This window comes from Saccoglossus kowalevskii, chromosome 16 (assembly GCF_978046115.1).
Source record: "Saccoglossus kowalevskii chromosome 16, keSacKowa6.1, whole genome shotgun sequence".
NCBI lineage: Eukaryota > Metazoa > Hemichordata > Enteropneusta > Harrimaniidae > Saccoglossus > Saccoglossus kowalevskii.
The window spans coordinates 13,151,735-13,172,866 of NC_140656.1; the positions used below are offsets into that span (position 1 = coordinate 13,151,735).

At 34.6% G+C, this 21,132-nt stretch overlaps 2 protein-coding genes across 2 annotated transcripts in view; one reads left to right on the forward strand and one right to left on the reverse strand.

Moving 5' to 3' along the window:
• The window catches only part of LOC100372192 (GATOR1 complex protein DEPDC5-like), a 65,357-nt gene extending 62,941 nt beyond the window's left edge, over positions 1-2,416 (reverse strand). Inside the window, exons 1-2 of the mRNA XM_085491083.1 lie at positions 2,249-2,416; positions 1,935-2,022 (exon numbers count right to left, since the gene is read on the reverse strand). Coding sequence (XP_085347209.1) covers positions 1,935-2,022; positions 2,249-2,294 — 134 coding nt within the window. The 5' untranslated portion in view covers positions 2,295-2,416. The remainder of the gene's footprint in view (positions 1-1,934; positions 2,023-2,248) is intronic.
• Position 2,417: 1 nt separating this feature from the next.
• LOC100371437 (large ribosomal subunit protein uL16m-like) lies at positions 2,418-20,408 on the forward strand. Its single transcript, XM_002740959.3, has 5 exons — positions 2,418-2,617; positions 4,275-4,355; positions 4,788-4,936; positions 5,682-5,844; positions 19,996-20,408. The coding sequence occupies exons 1-5, from the start codon at positions 2,548-2,550 to the stop codon at positions 20,289-20,291; spliced, it is 759 nt and encodes a 252-aa protein (XP_002741005.2). The 5' UTR covers positions 2,418-2,547; the 3' UTR covers positions 20,292-20,408.
• The last annotated feature ends 724 nt before the right edge of the window (positions 20,409-21,132 follow it).

Consider the following 21,132-nt stretch of genomic DNA (forward strand, 5'->3'; position numbering starts at 1 on the left):
GGTAGCGTCGATAGGGCGATTTAATTTTCGCGCAAAACAAGGCCACAATTTTTCTTGTTTTCTTGGTGCATAGATTTCAAGCTTTTTCGCATTGTGGGCGAAACTAAAAAATGTTTCCACAAATTTTTACTCCAACGGCATTTTAAAACTGAAGTAAACATTTTTCGTTTTGATGTAATGATTATCGTGCTGAAAGAATTGTAATGCAATTGACAAACAACACTGCTGTTGCTGTCATCGATAACTAACTTTTCATGCCAAAATACACAAAACATAACATGCTCGGTTAATTAAAAATAAAAAAAATACCCTGGAAATTACCGAAAAATCGGCAATGAGATGCTGTTTTTAAACACCGCGGAAAAATCATGCACTCTGCGATGCCATCTTGGTTACCTTAATCGGAAACGCCCTTGTCAGCTAGCATGCACCGGTAGCGTTGTCGCAAACTACGTTGTATGGTCGTGATCGGCGACCTCTGGTACTAAGGAACTCTATGAATGAGGTATTTCCAGAGGTCAGAGTTCGTTTAATTTGCATCGACCTGTCTCGTCTGTAGTTGAATGAAACCTGCATCGATTTACAATAGTTTCCTTTCCAATGTGACTTTATTTCGAATTTGTTTCACCGGCGTTTGCGAATAGTCGTTGTGTAGTAAAATATTAGGGCCCTTTTCAACCTGGTCGTCTAACTTCGCACGGTCCACGGAAACTGCGTCATACAAAGTATTTTTTAAAGGTTTGAGGGAAAGTAAATTTAGACTCAACCCACCCAATGGCGATCGCTATGTTTATATAACTGTATGAATAAGTCATCGGCTTTACGTAATCCATTGTGTCCCTCCCTCAGTGGAATTGATAACACGACGCCATGACAGTTTTCACGCTAGGTTGAGACTTCGTGGACGAATTGTTGTCCGTTTCCCTCGAATTGTAAATGTTTTTATTTTATTTTTTTTACCTGACGATTTAACATCGGCAAATTACGATGTATGATGTATTTCTATGAGTTTCTGTTACACATATGAAGCGAATGATTCGTTTTAAAACTTTTTTTTACAAAATGGCGATTATCTCAGTTTCATTTTTTACTCCAAATTTTAACTTTAAAACTATTTAACTTTTAGACGGTTCATTTGTTTTCGATGAAATTTTCAGGGGTCATTATTCAGGTCTATCCTAAGTAAATGGCTTCGTATGGTTTCACTGTCTTTACTGGAACAGAAACAATAGAGCTGCCAGATAGCGGCTCTGTTAACTGTGGACGATTTATAAAATGTGAATGTTTCAAAGAGCACTGTGTAAACACTTTTCAATGGAAGCACTAATAAATAAGCCATTATGTTCCTAGTAAACAGAAGTTTTAAATAAGTGTTCTTAAATTAAAATCAGGGTATGCATTCAAAAGTTAAATAGTTTTAAGTGCACTTTCACCTAAAATGCATGATTTTAACCCAAAATCAACACCACTTAATATGGTATCATAGTACATTATTGTAAACCATAAAACATAAAAGTTTAAATAAAACTCTTTCAAATGATATATAACTTGATTGGTAAAAAGTATATTTTACTCATGTAATTACAGTAATTAGAGGCAATTAGAAATATAGTCTCCCAACCTGCATCTCTACCTTAAAAGACATTTTTTAGGTCTATGGTTAAACATGTACTGCTACACTATATCACAGCCAGTTTAGGAATCCAGTTAAATTATGCCCCTAGCCTTGGTCGATCGAGTTTCACTGTTTTGGTTTTAAATAAGTTCAGTTATCAAATAATTCAGTAGCTGAATGGATCCAGGTCATTAAACAAGACGATATAATGCTGTATGGGGGAGATAGTGTCATGCACATAGAATTTGTTGTCCATAATAAACAAAGTGTTTGCTTTGCTGTGTAAACAGTATTATTTCCGTGTGGTGATTACTAATACCTGTATTCATCTTCCACATGGTATATTTCTACCACATCACCAACATTAACCATCGCAAACTCTTTGGGATTGAGAATAAGTTCATCCTCTGAAAGACAATTTTGCAGCGATGTTAAGAGCAGACCATTAAAAACTTGGGGTGTGAACAAAAATTACAGAATTTTTTTTTTTTTAAATACCCCCCCCCCCCCGTCAAATGTCCCGTCAAATATCCAAGAGTTAATACTAAGGGGATCCCGGATCTCTTGTGTTTTGATTTGAAACGATCGACGTCGTACATTCAAGCCACGATATACACATAGCACGTCACTTACCACTGAAGGTTTTCTGGTGCACCAAAAGTTTCACCTGTTTCTTCATCGTTGCAACAAAAAATTGGTCTATAGTTTGTCAATATAAAAAACGCACAAGGTATCACTTTATTATTTCACGCAGTTAGAATTTCTCTGGGCGCAGCCATCTTGTATCCCACAATCCGTCAGAAAACGACGGAAAGAAATGATAAACACACAGACGCCCGGAAGTAGTGGCAGCATGAACTGAGAGTATTGATGTTGCCTGAAATTGTACATACTAGTATTATATTTTACCAACGCCGATGTGAAGTGAGAATATGTTTACAAGAACAAAGCAGGCATTATGTGTGTGTGGCAGACTGCTTAAGATAGGGTATCCACGGCAAGGTAAGTGTATACTGCCAGTTACACATTATATTCCCTGGTACATGTACATGTAAGAAGCACAGTCACTATTGAAGGCTAAAATTCCAAATAATTAGATCAATAATATTTATTATATTTTTCACGACTACGTTCCATACACAAAAATAATGTGTAGCGGTTAAAGGCGATGAACATCGCGCAGAGTACATTCAAATTTTTTGTTTACACATGTTTTATATGTTGTGTGGGTCCCATATAGCGCATGTCAAACAGAACACACAAGATGACCATCACCTTTTACTGGCTGATGGTTGTCACCCCACGTATATGGGTTCCATGTCAACAAAAGTAACGACTTAGATTGTGCAGATTTGCATACAATCAACGACACTTTACAACACAATTCCAGAAGCTGTACCTACACACGAATTGGTGGCGTCACAAAATACATGACTTTCAATCGGGGTTGTGTGCTTGATATATACGAATTGGTATATTCAAATTACAATAAAGATACTTAAGACATTACAAATAAGGTGGAACAAATCACGTGACAATATAATGATAATAACGATAATAAATCCTGACTTAACAGTTGAACAGAACGATCATACATGTATAGTCAGTCGGGTCATGCCAAGGGTCATGCTCTTCGTTGCAACATGGCTGTGTGGTTGAAACTAGGTCAAAATCACAATAAAACGGGGAAGTGGGCACATATTATGGCGTGGCAAACATTCTATGGGAAATGAAAAACCGCCAAATACAAATGCCAGGGGTTCGAATCCTACTAGATAGACACTCACCGGAACCAAAGCAATCGTTTTGGCTTTCCTGTTAACTAATCGGATCATTCAAGTAGTTAGCAAAATGAATACCACTCATCGACCAACCTGGTGACGTGGAACACAAGCCTGCCATCAAGATAAAACAAAATTAGCTTGAAAAGGCAGTGGGTTCGAGTCCCGCTCAGAGCTACCATAAAAAAACGTAAATCAAATAAACTGAAACGAAATTGCAATTACATTAGGAGATGAGACAGACTGCATTACAAAATATGAGCTTTATAAAGAGGAGACTGAAAATATACAAATTATTCATGTTGTATTCAACCATAACAACATAATGAAATACATGATATACATAATGACAGTAACTACGAGAGTTATCAAACTACATTCAGCATCCTTTATATTAAAGGAGACATTTCTATAACAAATGACAGCATAGTGTTGTTCAAGCAAAAATAAATGCATTGTCTATTCGATTCAATGTTATTCTGTTCTATTTTATAAATGTACATGTATTTGCCGAAATTCGCATATACTCATGCCATAGTTCACATGATAGAACCAAGTACCATCTTACTAATCTAGATTGAGTTCATTTCAAATTTGTTGTTTATGTGTCTGTATGTGTGACTATTTCCATTCCCCAGGTCAAGAATTAACACCTTCCTAATGTAAATCCTTGAGAAAATACAAGCATGTGAGATTACATAATATTTTAATTATCGCTGCATGAGAATCATATCACCTCATTTATCATGTAGCATAGCATGTTTCCATGTAATGTACATGTGTTGTATATGTATCATGAAACCCATATCCAGCATAACATGATGTGATAACTGGTGCTTTTAATTACTGTCAGTAATTACTTTATGATTTAATTACAGGTCTAGAAGGTCAGCTCTTTATCCCAACTGTGATCCAAGTAGCCGGAATACGTACTCCTGAACTTCCCGATGATTACGATCGTAAGTATTCATTGTCTGTTGCACGATTTCTCCATAACGTTTTGAATGCTAGTGTCAACATCGTACAAAAGCAATTTTTTTCCTTATATTTGAAGAATTTAGTCAAGACCTGTCACAAATAGAAAATGTTGAGTTGAAGAAAATTGATTAACAAGAAAGTTATTAGAAATATATACCAAAGCATGTTACGCCAAAATTTGTACAGGAAACAAATAAGGCGTTCAAATGGTCACGCTGCATTATGTTCAATATATGTAATATGTGATATATAGAACCGATGTCGAACACATCAAATAATTACTCAAAAAATACTATGACTGTAGCGATTTAGACTAATAGCTTTAGTGATTTAAAAAAGACCTGATTGTTTTCCTAATCATTTCAAATTGTTGGTATTGAACTAAAACTTATCATCATCTTTTTGTTTTCCAGATATTGTTATTCCGGATAAACCAAAATTGAAGTTCTATGAAAAACAACCACAGAATGTTATCATTAAAAAAGAATCCAAAAAATTGATAGATATTCGAGGACCAGAGCCGACGGAACACACGTTCAACCACAAACAGTATGGAATAGTTGTAAGTACATGTACCAATATGTATTCCATTCCATTCCATTTTGTTCAGTCACTGTTCTCAGTCAGGCCACAGTTCAGTGGTGCGGTGCCCTCAGGTGGTGAAAATCATTAAACATTTGTTTTTCTATTACTAATCTTGTGAGGAAGGTGCTTCTAGAAAAGAGATGTGCAAGAAACAACTTTTTTATAAAACATTCTGTTGCAGAAACTGATAAAAAATAAAGTTGTTGATTACTGCATTCCAAATTGCATGCATATTTGCTTTCAAATTAGTCGATTTTAAATAATAAATGTCACACTGACTGGAACATTATATCTGTGGACACATAAAAATTTCTGAAATTATTGTTATCAATTTCTTTAATCAAGATCAACATGTGCGAGTATTTATATGTAATATTTCAGTGAAAATACATACATCTACGTACATATAAAAACATCTGAAACAATTTGTGAGTTTCGAAGATAACAGGGTGGGGCTGTGGTATATAAGTGATTGTCAGTTGCCATCTATTGTAGATTTCCAGCTTTTGTTTGAAAATTTCTCATTTGGTTAACCCTCTTAACGGTATCTGATGTGCCGATGTGTTGGCAGCTGGGTTAGTTGGTTTGGGTAGATAGTAAGATCTCGTACAAATGTACATATATAAGGGGATACTCTTATGGATTTCACTGAGTGAGGTAGGTAGTCATATCAGGCATACAATATCCTAACAGATTATTTTTATATTACCTTAATTTGTCAGGCTCTTGGTGGCGGCTATCTGCGCTATGGACACATTGAAATGATGAGACTTACTATCAATCGCAAGATGGATGCCAAAAAAATGTTTGCTGTGTGGAGAATTGATGCCCCATACAAACCTATTACTAGTAAAGGACAAGGCAAACGAATGGGAGGAGGCAAAGGTAAGACTCAACAATATGCTTTTATTTTATGCTCTTTTTCACAAAACCCAGGTAAAAATGTATGGTCAACAAACTAATTTTCAAGCAAAACACAAGTCAAAAGTCCATCAAAATAATGGTTTTTGAGCTTTTTACAGGATATTGAGAACTCCCTAAGTAGCGTGAAAACTTCTTAAATATGTATGATTTTGCTGTGAAAACTCCCTAAGTATGCAGGACATTGCTGTGAAACCCCTAAGTATGCAGAACTTTGCAGTGAGAACTTCCCAAGAATGCAGGACTTTGCTGTGAAAACCCCCTACGTATGCAGGACTTTGCTGTGAGAACTCCCTAACTATGCAGGACTTTGCTGTGAAAACCCCCTAAGTATGCAGGACTTTGCTGTGAAAACCCCCTAACTATGCAGGACTTTGCTGTGAAAACCCCCTAAGTATGCAGGACTTTGCTATCATTTAGTTGTGATTACTGTGATTACTTGGCAGCCCCCCTATGTAGTATGAATTTGAGGTAGACTTGATTGTGATAGAGTAGAAATGATATGTAGATCAATTGTCTGGCAATCTGACATCACTAATCTCAGTTCCTGCTGGCTCTTAAATCTAACATGATTGTGTAGATTAATTAACTGCCCTGCCGACAGAGGTCACATGGATAATGCAGTAATTGAGGAATCAAATCGGGAAGCCTTTGTTTGCTCACAGAATTTAATCAGAAAACTAAAATCAATTTGACTATAAACGCACCTCAGTCTTTGTAATCTACCGAGAAGAGAATCATACCCTTGAAACATGTACATTGTACAATATTTGAATGTTTCTTAGTGCCTCTGATTATCTCTTTTTTGCCCATAAACTATGATAACAGCTTTTTACTTAGTAATACTGAAATCTAAAACAAATTCCAACACATGTACCTTCAAGCAATGCTGAAATTGGTTTCAGGTTTGGGTTTATTTTCTGGTTCTGGTTCTGGTTCTGATTTGTGTTCAGTAGAACTACATATTTGTGTGTTTCTGTTTACTGGCACCTTGTCTTTTAAAAACTTGCTTTGCCCCAATTGAAAAAATATAACTCACAGGTATTTAAACCTAGACTTCTTAGAGAAAAACATGAAACTATTAATCCAATGGCATATTTTTTAGGAAAGTGAAATTGTGCATTTTAATTCATCATATAAAAACTGTATTCTTTGAAAAAAAAAACAATGAGGTAATACCCCCGCAAAATGAATATGAATCCGATTCCAGAGCCAACTTCAACACTGTGATTGGATTTCAATGCTGATTAACTGCAGTGATGGGAACCGTTGATATGAGGTGTCATAGATGGCAGCTCCTTGGGGACACTCAACATTCTCTGTTATTACGTATATATTGTGTATTTGTGATCAGTCTTATCAAGGCCGTTTCTTATTACACTGCTGCTAATGCATTTCCTTGAGTCGTTTGTGGTCACGCAAGTTTTGCAGTGATGAAGAATACTAATAATTTGACTTGTTTAATGTGTGTTGGAATTACCATGCCCCATGTCCAGCTCTACTCTGAAATATGTGATTCACTTTGCCGCAGTAGACAATGCTGAGGTTGTAAAAATCTAATATCAGCTGGTCTGGCTCCCTAGGTGTTGATACTGTTAGACATTAAAAAACAGCGCATTGAAGTAAGAATTGAATAACATCAAAAGTCATACATTGACTCTGTATACCTCAGTGTCAGATTCACCAAGGCTGTGAAAGCTAGCATCTTTCACACTACATTCTGACTATGACACGTTTAAAAATTCGTAAATTTATTCGCAATTTTGCAAATCAAGGCATATTTAACAGTTATATAAATTGAAGTTCAAGTGTAAATGCCAAATATATTGAATATTGTGATATTAAGAAGTTAAGATACTCGTGTAATTTTTCAACTAGGATCAATTTCAAAATATTGTATTCAAAGTTTGATAATTGTGAAAATCGTTTTTCGTATTATGACCGTTGCTGATAATTGGTAAGTGTCAGTAACTGTGTATACTATAATTAACGTACTATGATTGGCTAAATTATTTGCGGGCAGAATCTTAAATAGACATCAAGCTCGGCTAGTTACATTTCCGATAGTAATTGCTGGTATATTAGCATTCTGATTGGTTAATATTTGAGACATGGCAGGTCAATACATACATCAATATATCATAACTAACATTACTATTGAGTGTGAGCTACTGAAAATATTCACTCACAATGAAATGTTGAGTTCAATAATACATGTCATTACAAACCAACACAATTGCAGTGTTTGCATAATATCACTATGACTGAAACATTAGTTTGTATAACCTCAAAATGTACTAAATTGTCCTGTGTGAAACATGACTAGACATGATTAATATTTTGCAAGCCTAGCTAATTTGTTTTTTAATTTTTATTTATTACCAAAAGGAATATCAACACTTTACAGATTATAACTTTTTTTTATTGCATAGAAATATTGGTCATTTTTTTTTATCTGGACTGTAAAATTCCAGAACCAAATAATAGCCTTTCATTATTTGATGCCCAAATTAGGATATTCCAGAATGTCATTCTGAAATTGAATACAACAGCAAGAAAATAGAACGTTGGCATAAGTTTAATTGACTGTATGCCTTAATGAAAACAACAATTTACATCAATACATTTTACAGGAGGATATGTAAATGAAAAAAATGCAGTAAGATTACTTGAAAAGATAAATAATTATGCAGCACATGAAAATATGTGATCAAGGTCAATCAAATATCAACTTTGTTATTCTAATTACCACCCAAACTGAGATATAATATTATTGGTAATAACACAAGAGATTGTCACAAAATATCACACAGGAGATTGTCATAAAATATCACACAGGAGATTGTCACAAAATATCACACAGGAGATTGTCACAAAATGTCACACAGGAGATGGTTATAAAATATCACACATGAGATTGTTATAAAATATCACACAGGAGTTTGTCACAAAATGTCACACAAGAGATTGTTATAAAATATCACACAGGAGATTGTCACAAAATGTCACACAGGAGATTGTTATAAAATGTCACACAGGAGATTGTTATAAAATATCACACAGGAGTTTGTCACAAAATGTCACACAGGAGATTGTTATAAAATATCACACAGGAGTTTGTCACAAAATGTCACACAGGAGATTGTTATAAAATATCACCCAGGAGTTTGTCACAAAATGTCACACAGGAGATTGTTATAAAATGTCACACAGGAGATTGTTATAAAATATCACACAGGAGTTTGTCACAAAATGTCACACAGGAGATTGTTATAAAATATCACACAGGAGATTGTTATAAAATATCACACAGGAGATTGTTATAAAATATCACACAGGAGATTGTTATAAAATATCACACAGGAGTTTGTCACAAAATGTCACACAGGAGATTGTTATAAAATATCACACAGGAGATTGTTATAAAATATCACACAGGAGTTTGTCACAAAATGTCACACAAGAGATTGTTATAAAATATCACACAGGAGATTGTCACAAAATGTCACACAGAAGATTGTTATAAAATGTCACACAGGAGATTGTCACAAAATATCACACATGAGATTGTCACAAAATATCACACATGAGATTGTTATAAAATATCATACATGAGATTGTTATAAAATGTCACACAGGAGTTTGTCACAAAATATCACACAGGAGATAGTTATAAAATATCACACAGGAGATTGTCACAAAATGTCACACAGGAGATTGTTATAAAATGTCACACAGGAGATTGTTATAAAATATCACACAGGAGTTTGTCACAAAATGTCACACAGGAGATTGTTATAAAATATCACACAGGAGTTTGTCACAAAATGTCACACAGGAGATTGTTATAAAATGTCACACAGGAGATTGTTATAAAATATCACACAGGAGTTTGTCACAAAATGTCACACAGGAGATTGTTATAAAATATCACACAGGAGATTGTTATAACATATCACACAGGAGTTTGTCACAAAATGTCACACAGAAGATTGTTATAAAATATCACACAGGAGTTTGTCACAAAATGTCACACAGGAGATTGTTATAAAATATCACACAGGAGATTGTTATAAAATGTCACACAGGAGATTGTTTTAAAATATCACACAGGAGTTTGTCACAAAATGTCACACAGGAGATTGTTATAAAATGTCACACAGGAGATTGTTATAAAATGTCACACAGGAGATTGTTATAAAATATCACACAGGAGTTTGTCACAAAATGTCACACAGGAGATTGTTATAAAATGTCACACAGGAGATTGTTATAAAATATCACACAGGAGTTTGTCACAAAATGTCACACAGGAGATTGTTATAAAATGTCACACAGGAGATTGTTATAAAATATCACACAGGAGTTTGTCACAAAATATCACACAGGAGATAGTTATAAAATATCACACAGGAGATTGTCACAAAATGTCACACAGGAGATTGTTATAAAATGTCACACAGGAGATTGTTATAAAATATCACACAGGAGTTTGTCACAAAATGTCACACAGGAGATTGTTATAAAATATCACACAGGAGTTTGTCACAAAATGTCACACAGGAGATTGTTATAAAATGTCACACAGGAGATTGTTATAAAATATCACACAGGAGATTGTTATAAAATATCACACAGGAGATTGTTATAAAATATCACACAGGAGATTGTTATAAAATATCACACAGGAGATTGTTATAAAATGTCACACAGGAGATTGTTATAAAATATCACACAGGAGTTTGTCACAAAATGTCACACAGGAGATTGTTATAAAATGTCACACATGAGATTGTTATAAAATATCACACAGGAGATTGTTATAAAATATCACACAGGAGTTTGTCACAAAATGTCACACAGGAGATTGTTATAAAATGTCACACAGGAGATTGTTATAAAATATCACACAGGAGTTTGTCACAAAATGTCACACAGGAGATTGTTATAAAATGTCTCACAGGAGATTGTTATAAAATATCACACAGGAGTTTGTCACAAAATGTCACACAGGAGATTGTTATAAAATGTCACACAGGAGATTGTTATAAAATATCACACAGGAGTTTGTCACAAAATGTCACACAGGAGATTGTTATAAAATATCACACAGGAGTTTGTCACAAAATGTCACACATGAGATTGTTATAAAATGTCACACAGGAGATTGTTATAAAATATCACACAGGAGTTTGTCACAAAATGTCACACAAGAGATTGTTATAAAATATCACACAGGAGATTGTCACAAAATGTCACACAGGAGATTGTTATAAAATGTCACACAGGAGATTGTCACAAAATATCACACATGAGATTGTCACAAAATATCACACATGAGATTGTTATAAAATATCACACATGAGATTGTTATAAAATGTCACACAGGAGTTTGTCACAAAATATCACACAGGAGATAGTTATAAAATATCACACAGGAGATTGTCACAAAATGCTGTTGAGGAGATTGTTATAAAATGTTCAAAATGTTACAAGGGTGATTGTCACAAAGTGTCACAGGCCTTACTTTAATATGTAACTGATAATAGTAATACTAATGTCACTGTAGAGATTGCCACAAAATGTCACTGATGAGGGTTAAAAATGTCACTGTAGAGATTGTTACAAATGTCACTGTAGAGATTGTCACAAAACGTCACAGTAGAAATTGTTACAAATGTCATTGTAGAGATGGTCATAAAATGTCACTGATGAGATTGTCACAAAATGTCACTGATGGATTGTCACAAAATGTCACTGAGATCGTCACAAAATGACACTGATGAGATTGTCACAAAATGTCACTGATGAGATTGTCACAAAATGTCACTGATGTGATTGTCAAAAAATGTCTTGCATGTATTGCCATATAATGTCAGAGTAAAATCTCACGGATAAGATTGTGATTGAGGAGATTAACACAAAATTTCACACGAGTCATTAAATATCGCAGGAGCTCATCACCTAATATCGTTGAGCTGAGTGTCACATTGACTTGATAAAAATGTCATGTAAAAGATTGTCAAAATATGTTGCAGATGGTCATGAAATATTGTAACAAAAATGTCTGGCGCATTACCAGTGTGCTCTCCAACAGAACTGATTTTAATGAAAGCCTGAGTCAAAATGAAACCCCCTAAAATCAAGTTGAGTCAGCTTGTTGACTGCTGGGAAGGTCGGTCTTCAAGAAAATATAATAAAATTGTATGTGATTTATTTTGTATTTACTTATTTTGTTTATGAGAATTTCATTTCACTAAATTACAAATTCCATAACTCTAGTAAGATCACTGTACCAATGTATGATTTCTTGGTGAGTAGCACAATTAGTTGCGTCACAGCAAATCTTTGTGCATCTGTGGCGTCATACCAACTTTATACTCCAATTGACATATTTATCACAGAGATTGTCACAAAATGTCACAAAGGATCTTACATTAAAATGTCACGAGAGGTTGTCACAGAAGTGGCAGCACAATGTCACAGAATGTCTGAAGATGTCACAAAATTGGAGAGGAGATTACCACAGAATAGAACGAAAGAAAAATTTAATGGATGAATTTGTCACAAAAAGTTAGGGAGAAGATTGTCACTAAATGTCACATAGGAGGTTTTCAACAGATCACAACAAGCCTGGTCTTTGCCAATGCTTTTCAATTGGTTGTGTTAAATAATAAGCCGATTTCCTCCAACACTTTGACATTTATAAGGCCATTTACTAGCTGTATTTAAAAAATTGTCTTGACTCGTTATCTGAATAATTGTCATGCTACATTAAATGTACTATCTGCATGACAACCCACGCAGATATGATCTAAATAGACGAGTGAAGAATCTTAAATAGCCGAATGAGGGAATCATGTCCTTTTGAGCTGTGCTTCCGTCACGCTGTCAGCTATATCTCTGTAATGATGTGATATTTGCACATTGCAGTAATTTGCTCCTTGTGGTGTTGTTTCTTCTGCCTTCCTTCCTTACAGTGTGGGCATCCGTAAAGGAAAACTGTGATATGAATAATTCAGCCTTTGTGGTATATACGCTACCAATAACTAGAGTAGAGTAGGAAATTTGATGCACATTTCATACTCAGAATAGAGAAACCTGATTTTGTTTTTCTTCACGCTGTTTGTGTAATGTCACCAGAGAACTACATTGTACTTGTCAACACTAAAAGATTGCTTGTGCTTTTGTGTTATTATTGTGTGAGGGAAGGCGTTTTTGTGTTATTACTGTGCACTTTCAGTGGAAAAGGTTGTGTAACTTCTATCGCGACAGGAAATTACATGTGATTCTGTGCTTTGTCTATTCATAAAAAGTTCCAGCTTGATTACCATGATATGATATGAAGCGACACATTCAGGGCCACTTTTGTGCTTTGTGCACGTACAAATACAGATACACGATAGTAGGCAATGAGAAAAAATATGTTGGGCAATCCTGTCTGGAAGTCTATCTTGAGCACTGTTGGGACATGGTATTTTTGTCTGTATATTACTGTGTATACATTCTAGACACGTATTAAACCACATGTCAGGAAGTGATTTTCACACTGTGTTGAAATCTTGCCCGCAGTAATAAACACAACAAGTATCTTTGAATGCAAATCATTCCAACCAATATTATGGTATTCTACACATTTTTATGTATTTTTCGATTATTTTGGACCAAATGAACATGACTTCCTAAAATGATAAAATTATGCAGATATATTTTATAAAAAAAGTGACAAAAGTTGATGTTTTAATTAAAGAATTGAAAGTTTTGTTACGAAAATTTATAAAACATTTACCAAGAAAACCCTATTAAAATCCAAAGAATATATTTATGCTTTCACTCCCCATACAATTCATTTGGTAATGCACATTACCCATGAGTCTTTGTGGTTTTCTTTCAATTGTTAGTTGATATACTGTCATGTACAATCAACGAGTTGTGACTGGTCAAGTTGTTTTCAAACATCATTTGAAATTTATTAAAAATTTATAAGTATTTTATATACAAAACATTTTTTCAAAAGTGGATGTAGTTGTTTTTCTTGAATGTTTACCAATATATCACCAGTTAATAAGTAGTTACTCATAAGGATCACATGGGGAGAGATGTGCAGTGAATCCTCAGAATGGTACCAAGGAATTATATTTCTGACTGGCGTCAATAAATTACAGTGTAATTGTGTTTTATGAACTAATTCATCAGCTGATTGGTCAATTATCTTGTCACAAACATTTCCCATGCAATTTGAACTCTACACAGAATCAAATTATTTCTACAAATGTCATTGCAAAAATTAAAATTGAGGTCAGTGGCACAAAATAATAATACGTAATTAGATTCATTTTGTTGATAATTTTGTCTACTGTAGTTGTGAATATTTCCTGCTGATATATAGTTGAAATAATAAGGTTTTTATTGGATTACAATTTCCTGGCTGTAATCAAAGTGTAACAATACTACCATCCTGGGTATAATTGAAGTGTAACAATACTACCATCCTGGGTGTAATTGAAGTGTTACAATACTACCATCCTGGGTATAATTGAAGTGTAACAATACTACCATCCTGGGTGTAATTGAAGTGTAACAATACTACCATCCTGGGTGTAATTGAAGTGTAACAATACTACCATCCTGTGTGTAATTGAAGTGTAACAATACTACCATCCTGTGTGTAATTGAAGTGTAACAATACTACCATCCTGGGTGTAATTGAAGTGTAACAATACTACAATCCTGGGTGTAATTGAAGTGTAACAATACTACCATCCTGGGTGTAATTGAAGTGTAACAATACTACCCTCCTGGGTATAATTGAAGTGTAACAATACTACCATCCTGGCTGTAATTGAAGTGTAACAATACTACAATCTTGGGTGTAATTGAAGTGTAACAATACTACCATCCTGTGTGTAATCAAAGTGTAACAATACTACCATCCTGGGTGTAATTGAAGTGTGACAATGCTACCATCCTGTGTGTAATTGAAGTGTAACAATACTACCATCCTGGGTGTAATTGAAGTGTAACAATACTACCATCCTGGGTGTAATTGAAGTGTAACAATACTACCATCCTGTGTGTAATTGAAGTGTAACAATACTACCATCCTGTGTGTAATCAAAGTGTAACAATACTACCATCCTGGGTGTAATTGAAGTGTAACAATACTACCATCCTGTGTGTAATCAAAGTGTAACAATACTACCATCCTGGGTGTAATTGAAGTGTAACAATACTACCATCCTGGCTGTAATCGAAGTGTAACAATACTACCATCTTGTGTGTAATTGAAGTGTAACAATACTACCATCCTGGGTATAATTGAAGTGTAACAATACTACCATCCTGGGTGTAATTGAAGTGTAACAATACTACCATCCTGGATGTAATTGAAGTGTAACAATACTACCATCCTGGGTATAATTGAAGTGTAACAATACTACCATCCTGGGTGTAATTGAAGTGTAACAATACTACCATCCTGGGTGTAATTGAAGTGTAACAATACTACCATCCTGGGTGTAATTGAAGTGTAACAATACTACCATCCTGGGTATAATTGAAGTGTAACAATACTACCATCCTGGATGTAATTGAAGTGTAACAATGCTACCATCCTGGGTGTAATTGAAGTGTAACAATACTACCATCCTGGATGTAATTGAAGTGTAACAATGCTACCATCCTGGGTGTAATTGAAGTGTAACAATACTACCATCCTGGGTGTAATTGAAGTGTAACAATACTACCATCCTGGATGTAATTGAAGTGTAACAATACTACCATCCTGGGTGTAATTGAAGTGTAACAATACTACCATCCTGGGTATAATTGAAGTGTAACAATACTACCATCCTGGGTATAATTGAAGTGTAACAATACTACCATCCTGGATGTAATTGAAGTGTAATAATACTACCATCCTGGGTATAATTGAAGTGTAACAATACTACCATCCTGGATGTAATTGAAGTGTAACAATACTACCATCCTGGGTGTAATTGAAGTGTAACAATACTACCATCCTGGGTGTAATTGAAGTGTAACAATACTACCATCCTGGGTATAATTGAAGTGTAACAATACTACCATCCTGGGTGTAATTGAAGTGTAACAATACTACCATCCTGGGTATAATTGAAGTGTAACAATACTACCATCCTGGGTGTAATTGAAGTGTAACAATACTACCATCCTGGATGTAATTGAAGTGTAACAATACTACCATCCTGTGTGTAATTGAAGTGTAACAATACTACCATCCTGGGTATAATTGAAGTGTAACAATACTACCATCCTGGGTGTAATTGAAGTGTAACAATACTATCATCCTGGATGTAATTGAAGTGTAACAATACTACCATCCTGTGTGTAATTGAAGTGTAACAATACTACCATCCTGGGTATAATTGAAGTGTAACAATACTACCATCCTGGGTGTAATTGAAGTGTAACAATACTACCATCCTGGGTGTAATTGAAGTGTAACAATACTACCATCCTGGGTGTAATTGAAGTGTAACAATACTACCATCCTGGGTGTAATTGAAGTGTAACAATACTACCATCCTGGGTGTAATTGAAGTGTAACAATACTACCATCCTGGCTGTAATCGAAGTGTAACAATACTACCATCCTGGGTGTAATTGAAGTGTAACAATACTACCATCCTTGGTGTAATTGAAGTGTAACAATACTACCATCCTGGCTGTAGTCGAAGTGTAACAATACTACCATCTTGTGTGTAATTGAAGTGTAACAATACTACCATCCTGTGTGTAATTGAAGTGTAACAATACTACCATCCTGGGTATAATTGAAGTGTAACAATACTACCATCCTGGGTGTAATTGAAGTGTAACAATACTACCATCCTGGGTGTAATTGAAGTGTAACAATACTACCATCCTGGGTGTAATTGAAGTGTAACAATACTACCATCCTTGGTGTAATTGAAGTGTAACAATACTACCATCCTGGCTGTAATCGAAGTGTAACAATACTACCATCTTGTGTGTAATTGAAGTGTAACAATACTACCATCCTGGGTTAGCAACTATTTCTGTGCTAAAAATTTTGCCATTTTGGATGAAGATGCACATCATTTTTCATATCAGATTCAAAATGGCTGATTGGTGGCTGTTTTGTTTTCTAAAATGCAGTTTCAGAGCCATAGCTCAATTGTATAAGAATGAATTTTGTTAAATCCCTGTACATACACTGGATGTTATGAGACCTCAACAGATGCATGTCATTTAGCCAATATTGGATCTTGGTCATGCACATACATATTTTGTTCATACTTGGTAGATACATTGATTAATATATGGCCTTGATGCTCAACCTTCTGTTTTTCATATTCAACGTATTGCCAATGAATACTGTTCTGCAGTCGTATATATATCTGGCATGCCCTACTTGTTCATGTCAAACTTCATATATTTATTAAACTTGATAACTCACAGAGACTATGAAAAGCAATTATTTGTTGATTACATGGTTCATTAAATCCACAAGTAGCTAGTTTATTTTGCTCAATGGATGGTTGATTTCATATCAAATGTTGTTCACTCCTCATTACTGTGACTAGTTGTAATGGCCCCGAGTTGTTATAAAGATTGTGCTTATTTATACATTATCATTGTTATTGATGGCAATTAAGGTGGGCGAGTATGTCTGTGATCGTCAATTGATATGTACAGGAAACACAGTATTTATGCCTCGCAGGTCTGAAATTGTCATGTCACACAAGAAGTTAATGGAATGTAATGTGAGATTATTCTTCCACTGCATAGCATAATGGCTGATGACTCGAGAGTATGATTAGAAATGGGATGTATTGACTGGAGGCTGCATTAGTTTCATGAATAGATCAAAAAAATTCAAACATCTTCATTCAGTTCTAATGTGTTACCTTCCAGGTGTTATTTGTATAATCTTAATTTAGTAAATGTTTTGTGCACATTCGTTTTACCATTGCTTTTTTTGGACTGTATATTTGCTAACCATCCCCACTCTGTTACTGTATGTGTTAGGCCAATTATGATATAATGGTTTGATGTTTAAACAAAAAATCAGATGTTGCATTTGCCTTGTCAAATACTGTATATTGTTATTGTGTTTTTTTTTCAGGATTTGAATAGGTCATATACATAACCTTTCAAAAGGTTGCACATCCTGGTACCTTCTGAGGTTGAACATTCACTCACAATGGGAATTTCACAATTATTTTCCTCGGAACGATTTCTTTGAAGTTCAAATATAGCAAAAAATGATATATACAGACCGTAAAGACAGTTAAACATACTCGTGTATACTATTCGAAAATATTGCTGTAATGGGTCAACAGTACGCACAGAAAGTATCTGGATGCCTGACTGTTATATTGTCATAATTTATGTTATGATACTGTTGTAGAAATGAAGTAATCTGACAAAGGTTTCTGGTGTCATGAGACTCATCTACATTTTCAAATTATGGTTTAATCAATCAGCACTAATACCACAAGTGGCAAAAGTGATGTCAACTTAATTGGTTCATGTTGACACAGATATTATGTTATATAAATTAAACAGTTTTTTTAGTGTAATTGTCATGTGAACAAAATATATTTTATCTAGGCAGTGACAATATTGTAAGTTTTGATTGCACACTACTGAAATATTATGAAACTCATTCGAGTAAATTGACTTTCCTTTCAAGATACAAGATTCATTGCCATTTTGCTGTACCCAATTCAAGAGTAATTAGGATGCTACACCTGTAGTGGAACATGGCATGCTGATCAGCTGAGTGACGATGAGGATAATGGCTTTGTCATGTTATTATTATCATGCTCTGACTAAAAGCAAAAATTATCATGTCCGAACTCAGAGCTTCCATTCTCACTGTCATGTATGTTGTATTGGTATGTACAACACTAGTTATTAGATGTGTTCTCACTCAAGGGAAATCAGTTGATTAATGGACAGTTAAGTGGTTGATCCACAGTTCCGATTGATCAACTTGTTTCAGCATACTCTATCTTATCAACAAAGACAAACGTATTACCTCCTGTTTTTCCAGACAGTATTTCCCACATCCTGCCTTTTTTACCTATTAGCTATGTTGTTATTTTGTAGAGGTCACACAAACCTGGAATGAGGTGGAAACCTCCTAATGTTACAGTCTGGTACGATATGTACATGTGAGCTAAGATTCAGAAAAGCTAGATTTTGATGAGGATCACATCAATAATGTTGGGGATATTTACAAGATTTTGTCATGCAGTTCAAGGAGCACTAATTTCTCTACATCATTGCTATGATATATGTAGAGTGTGTTCTTTCCCATTGCTATTAAGCCAGTATTACTGAAGAATGACTTTGACACTGGCACTAACATTGATTGGTGCAACTTGAAGGGCTTCTTATCAGTCTAGTGTTGTTTTCTTCACAGCCTCGTTCTCGTCACTCAAAATCAATGCACATTAGCCAAATGTCATATCCTAGTTCATATGAAAACCCATTCATTGTTGACAGGTGTACCACTGGGACAATGGAATAATTGCTTTAAGTTGTGTTATGCTGAATCTCCTGACTAACCATCTGTGCTGATCTTTGACTTGATGTGGTTCATAGCTTTCACATGTATTGGAGCAGCTTATTCTGCAGCCAGGTCTGATAAACAACAAGCTATATAACTGCAATAATAACCCAAACTGTTGAATATTGAGACAATATACAATTGACTGATGCCTGAAAACTGTAAGGACTAACTAGTCTTTCAAACCTCTTTTTGACAGACACCAGATTCGAGTATCTTTGCCACATTTGACAAAACTGCATGGTCGTACTTGATAAAAGCGTGTTCAGCTTGTGTTACTTTCTTGTATACTATATTTATGTTCATGTTCATGTTGGCCTTACCAACCATGGTTTCCATGAATTATGAATTCTGTGATTAGGTACAGTGGAGACATGCAAATATCTGATAGGATGCTTTTGTTTGTCTTATATAATGTAAGCCTTGAAGCTAGAGTATTATAAGCATACTCGACTTTGCCTTGTTTGATCTGTGCTTGAAATTGTAATCCCTTATAATTTCTATAAGTTAAATTATATTTGTGTTACTTGCAGGTGCCATTGATCATTTTGTAACCCCAATCAAACATGGACGAATCATTCTTGAAATGGGTGGAAGAGTCCCATATGAGCAGGTGAAACACATACTGGAAGAAGTTGCTCACAAGTTACCATTTAAAGCAAAAGCACTTACTCATGAAACTTTGGAAGATATGAAGGCAGAAGCAGAGAGACTGAAGAAGAACAATGCCAATCCATGGACTTTTGAGAGGGTTGCCAATAGAAATTATCTTGGTATTGATAGACATTTAAGTCCTTATGACTATCTTTGGTATGGGAAATTTAGATAAAATTATACATATGTTTTCACCCTTATGAATTAACAACGTCGTGTTCATATAATTATATGTTTGCCAATTGATTAATAAAGTTCTTCATTTGCAAAGCAGATGAAAGTTGGTTTCATACTTGCTTGTAGTTGTACTTGTATAGTTGCTTGCTGCTAGTATCTGTCGTGTACATATACTTGTTTGTGAATAGGAGACTAAATCAAATAGCAAGATACAGCACAGAAGGTAGTGATTCTGTCACACATAGCGTAGCAATACAGTCATGAGCTAATAATCAGTATACAGTATAACACTGATTAATCATATCATTGCCTTGTTGTCAATGTTATTCGGTTCATTACACTTGTACATTAATTAATAAGCAGCATTAAGCAATGAAAGTTAGCTTTTATTCATATTTTGCAAATATATTTTAAAAGTAGATGATAGAGTCGCACCACATCTTAACGTGTGACAGAATGATTGTATTAGTTTGAGAGTTTTTTTTTTTTAGATTTTTGCTCTTGTATATGTGAACATGTATGTGATAACTTTAATCATCATTGTACAAGGTAATATCAAATTGAAGATCAGTTTTGTACAATTTTGATGCAATGTACTGTATTAGATCTAAGATTCTGATAATTTGGTGATTTCGACACGTGGCTTTGATTTGTTATTCCTCGTGCATTGGAACAGCAAATGTTAGTATGTGCTGTGTCCTTCAATTACGCAAAGTACATTTTTGAGGCCCAGTTTTGTGCTTGTGCAAAAACAGAAAATTGTCATCGGTATTTGATAAGATGTACTTGTACTGTGAACTATGTATATTGTTGGCACCATCAGAACACCTGTCAAACAT

Bases quoted from the DNA above. Each gene is read 5' to 3' on its own strand.
- LOC100371437 (XM_002740959.3), top strand. From the start codon at position 2,548: ATGTTTACAAGAACAAAGCAGGCATTATGTGTGTGTGGCAGACTGCTT. The intron at 2,618-4,274 runs GTAAGTGTATAC...ATTTAATTACAG, and splicing joins GATAGGGTATCCACGGCAAG to GTCTAGAAGGTCAGCTCTTT. The intron at 4,356-4,787 runs GTAAGTATTCAT...TTTGTTTTCCAG, and splicing joins ACTTCCCGATGATTACGATC to ATATTGTTATTCCGGATAAA.